Raw genomic sequence first — 3,305 nt, forward strand, 5'->3', positions numbered from 1 at the left:
CCGGCGGTTACCGCACCCGCCCCGGGAGGCTGACACAGGTACGAGAAATGCACCGAGCAGGCAGAACCGGCCGCTGTCTTCCCAAAACTGTCGTTGCTTATTCTAAGTTTTGCTTAATACTTTGTCCGTGGATGACAGCGCCTCTAACTAGGTCCACTTAACTCTGTTGAAACGATGTTATTCTGAGACTGACGTTGGGTTATCCCCTTACGTCATAACTACTAAGTGGGGTGATGACACGTCGTCTTTCGAAAAGGTCACTCGACTGCAGGTAGAAATCTGCTCACAGCACCGTGTGTTGCTTTAAAATGTATCGTTTGTGCTCAATCAGGTGGTGTTGCTGGGGCGCTGCTGCGTGAACTAACAATGGGATTGCTGGCATTTACACTGAAATAGGGACATTTCGTTTGTCTCAAATGGCAGTATCAAAGGTCTTTGATCCTACAAGGTTTTTTTGAGCACCCTGCTCAATGCCACTGATGTGAACCTAAGTGTTGCAGTATTTCATTTGGTGTTTGTGGCATCTTCACTTTATACGACAATGTAACAGTGAAAAAACCCCAAACATTAACCATGAACATATAAAATGACCCATAAAAGGTGATGCATCTCCCAAAAAACCCAAACAAACAAACAAAACCAACACCCCACCCAAAACACCCAACCAGGAAGCAGTTTACCTTACTATATGCACCCATATGTGTTGTATGTCGGCCCTTCTTCCCAATGGGAAGGACTGTTAATGCAGATCTGTAAATGAGTGGCTCTGCCAGCCCACAAAGCTTCGCTAGTATGTCCTGTGGAAGCACTTTATGATAATACCAACACCACAGACTAATACAAAGAGAAGAAACAAACAGGAACTTTCCTGCCCCTCAGAAAAAAAGGGAGGCTGGAAATAACAAATTGTTTTTACAACAGTGAAAATTAGTACAGTGAGATTTTAGCTGCAGTTAATGGCCAGTCATTGATTTTTCAGGTTGCTTAGAGAGTATACCTTGCTTAACACGGTGTAAAGATCTGTGCCTCATTATGCCAGAAGTCTCAGAGAATGGGACTGGCTTGAGAGACCCAGGCAGTCCCTCTATGATTCTTCTGAGATCCAGTATAACAGTTAAAGGCTTTTTTTACTGCTGTCTTTCCCATGGCCAGCTTATTCCAGGAAAAGCATATGGCCTAAATATCCTTGTGCCATCCTGATTTCTGGCTGGTTTAAGATTCTTGGGGCTGTTTGCAACCTTTGTGATTTAGCACAACATCAATGTTTGCTAAATTTAGCATGAGGTAAGTTCTGGCCCTATACCAAAGTAACCCAGGATCGTGACAGCTTCAAGTTCCTCCTTCAAGATCTGAACTAGCCTGTTCTCCTTCTTCAAATCAATATGGGTAGTGGGAAGCAGAGTGGAGAGTAAGGGGTTTGGGGTGTGGTTTGTTTTGGCTTTGATTTTTTTTTTTTTTAATTATTATTGAAACTTTATTGGCTTGAAAGTTTCTGGGGCAAATAAAGTTCCCAACCAGATTTAGAAAGGAGTTACCAAAAATCACATGGTAAAAGCAGCCAGAAACAGCACCATTAATAACACGGTCATATGAAGAGGCCCTGAAGACTTTTTTGGACGTGAAAATCCACTGCTTTAGATGAGTTAATTCCACAGACCAAGCTGTGATGACTTTAAACTTGTAACTGTTCCCTTTTAATAATAGTCTGGCTTGTAAAATCGTTTTCTACAGCTCCACCAGGAAGGTAGTCAGAGGGAGTTACAGAGTGACATGTTCATGCCTTGCTTTGTAGGCACGAAGGAGACCGCCTTCATATACGCAGTGACGTCGGCGGGCCTCGTGCATTCGGTGACACGATCGTGCAGTGCAGGAAACATGACCGAGTGCTCCTGCGACACGAACCTGCGTCACGGCGGCTCGGCCAGCGAGGGCTGGCACTGGGGCGGCTGCTCCGATGACATCCACTACGGAATGTCGTTCAGCAGAAAGTTTCTGGATGTGCCCGTTAAGAACGTAACGGGCAAGAGCGGGGGCGGTCTGGTGGCGATGAACCTGCACAACAACGAGGCTGGGAGGCAGGTATGTGTCACCCTTCGGAAATGGCAGCGATTGTGTGTTGTTTCATTGGCAGAAGGGCATCAACCAAAGAAGGTCTGTCCTGGACTGCAGGTGCAGATGGGGCCAAGGGCAAGAGCCACATTAACACTGGCAAAGCAAACGTGTACAAACCCAGAATCAGAGCTGGGTTTAACAAATTGCTGAGCTAAACTTCACAGGTTAAAGTGGAATAATCACAAATAAGAATTAGATCTGGAGTGCTAATTAGAGTAATCTCAAATAGGTATTTCATGTTCTGTAGAAAACTTGAAATAGTTTTGTTATCAGCATAATGTATCAATTTTTTTTTCACTGATTACTCTGTTGTTATGACCTGCAAGGTTAGTTCTCTCCAGTACTTGAATGAGCAGGCAGGCTGGACATGAGGCATCGTTACCCCATCCACAGCCTGGGGTCGGCATCTGAAGGCAGACATCTAGAATCATTCAGAGAGGGAATTGAGAGTTAACCTTTTCTTTTAAAAGATGGGATGGAAATGACACGTCTGTTTTAAAGTAGCTCACTGGTTAGGGCACTCATTAGAAAAGTGAGAAGAGACTGGTTTCGGATAGCTCTCCTTCAGCCCAAAGGACTTCAAAGCCACGGTTGCAGAGGAAATGTGTGCGATGTTGAGTCCTCCTGTCCTGTTCTGCAGAGGATGATAAATGATGTCAGAAGCAGCCAATATAGGGAGATGCGAGTCTGTAATCTGGTGCTTGGGGCTTACATCTGGAATGGCAGAGACTTGGATTCTGGTTCTTGCTTTAAAATTAGTTTCTTTGCTTTACTTTGTTTTTACTTTCTAAGTGTTTAGTGGCTCTCTCTGGCCCCATAATACTTTATGTCTGTTCAGTGAGGCAGCTATAACAGAAGAAAAGAAACCCTCTGGTTTTAACTACACATATTGAGGGACTCCATTGCAACTCAGTAATTTCCTGTAGACAGAAGCAGCATCAGCGAGTTGTACTGAAAACACCTTGTCAGAAAACCACAAAGTCCTTCAGAGACATAGACCCTTTTCAGGACTGAACCAGAAGAAGCACTTTAAAGAAGGACTTTAAAACTAAGTAGGTGCTGAAAACAGTTACTGTGAGTTTAATAAGATGCCAGTCAGCTAAATCATCTCCAAGGAAAGGTGGTTGGTACTGTGTAGTAGGGGATGTTAGTAAGAGGAACAGAAGGTGAAGTGATTATTTCCTTAGGGAAAG

The 3,305-nt window shown here is 44.1% G+C and overlaps 1 protein-coding gene across 1 annotated transcript in view; it reads left to right on the top strand.

Moving 5' to 3' along the window:
* Nucleotides 1–1,792: 1,792 nt before the first annotated feature.
* The window catches only part of WNT16 (wingless-type MMTV integration site family, member 16), a gene marked incomplete at its 5' end in the record, with an annotated part of 7,911 nt that continues 6,398 nt past the window's right edge, over nucleotides 1,793–3,305 (top strand). The window contains one exon of the mRNA XM_010154797.1: nucleotides 1,793–2,079. Within this exon, the coding sequence (XP_010153099.1) occupies nucleotides 1,793–2,079 (287 nt within the window). The remainder of the gene's footprint in view (nucleotides 2,080–3,305) is intronic.

The sequence above is a fragment of the Eurypyga helias genome, unplaced genomic scaffold (genome assembly GCF_000690775.1).
Source record: "Eurypyga helias isolate BGI_N326 unplaced genomic scaffold, ASM69077v1 scaffold12767, whole genome shotgun sequence".
NCBI classification, from domain to species: domain Eukaryota; kingdom Metazoa; phylum Chordata; class Aves; order Eurypygiformes; family Eurypygidae; genus Eurypyga; species Eurypyga helias.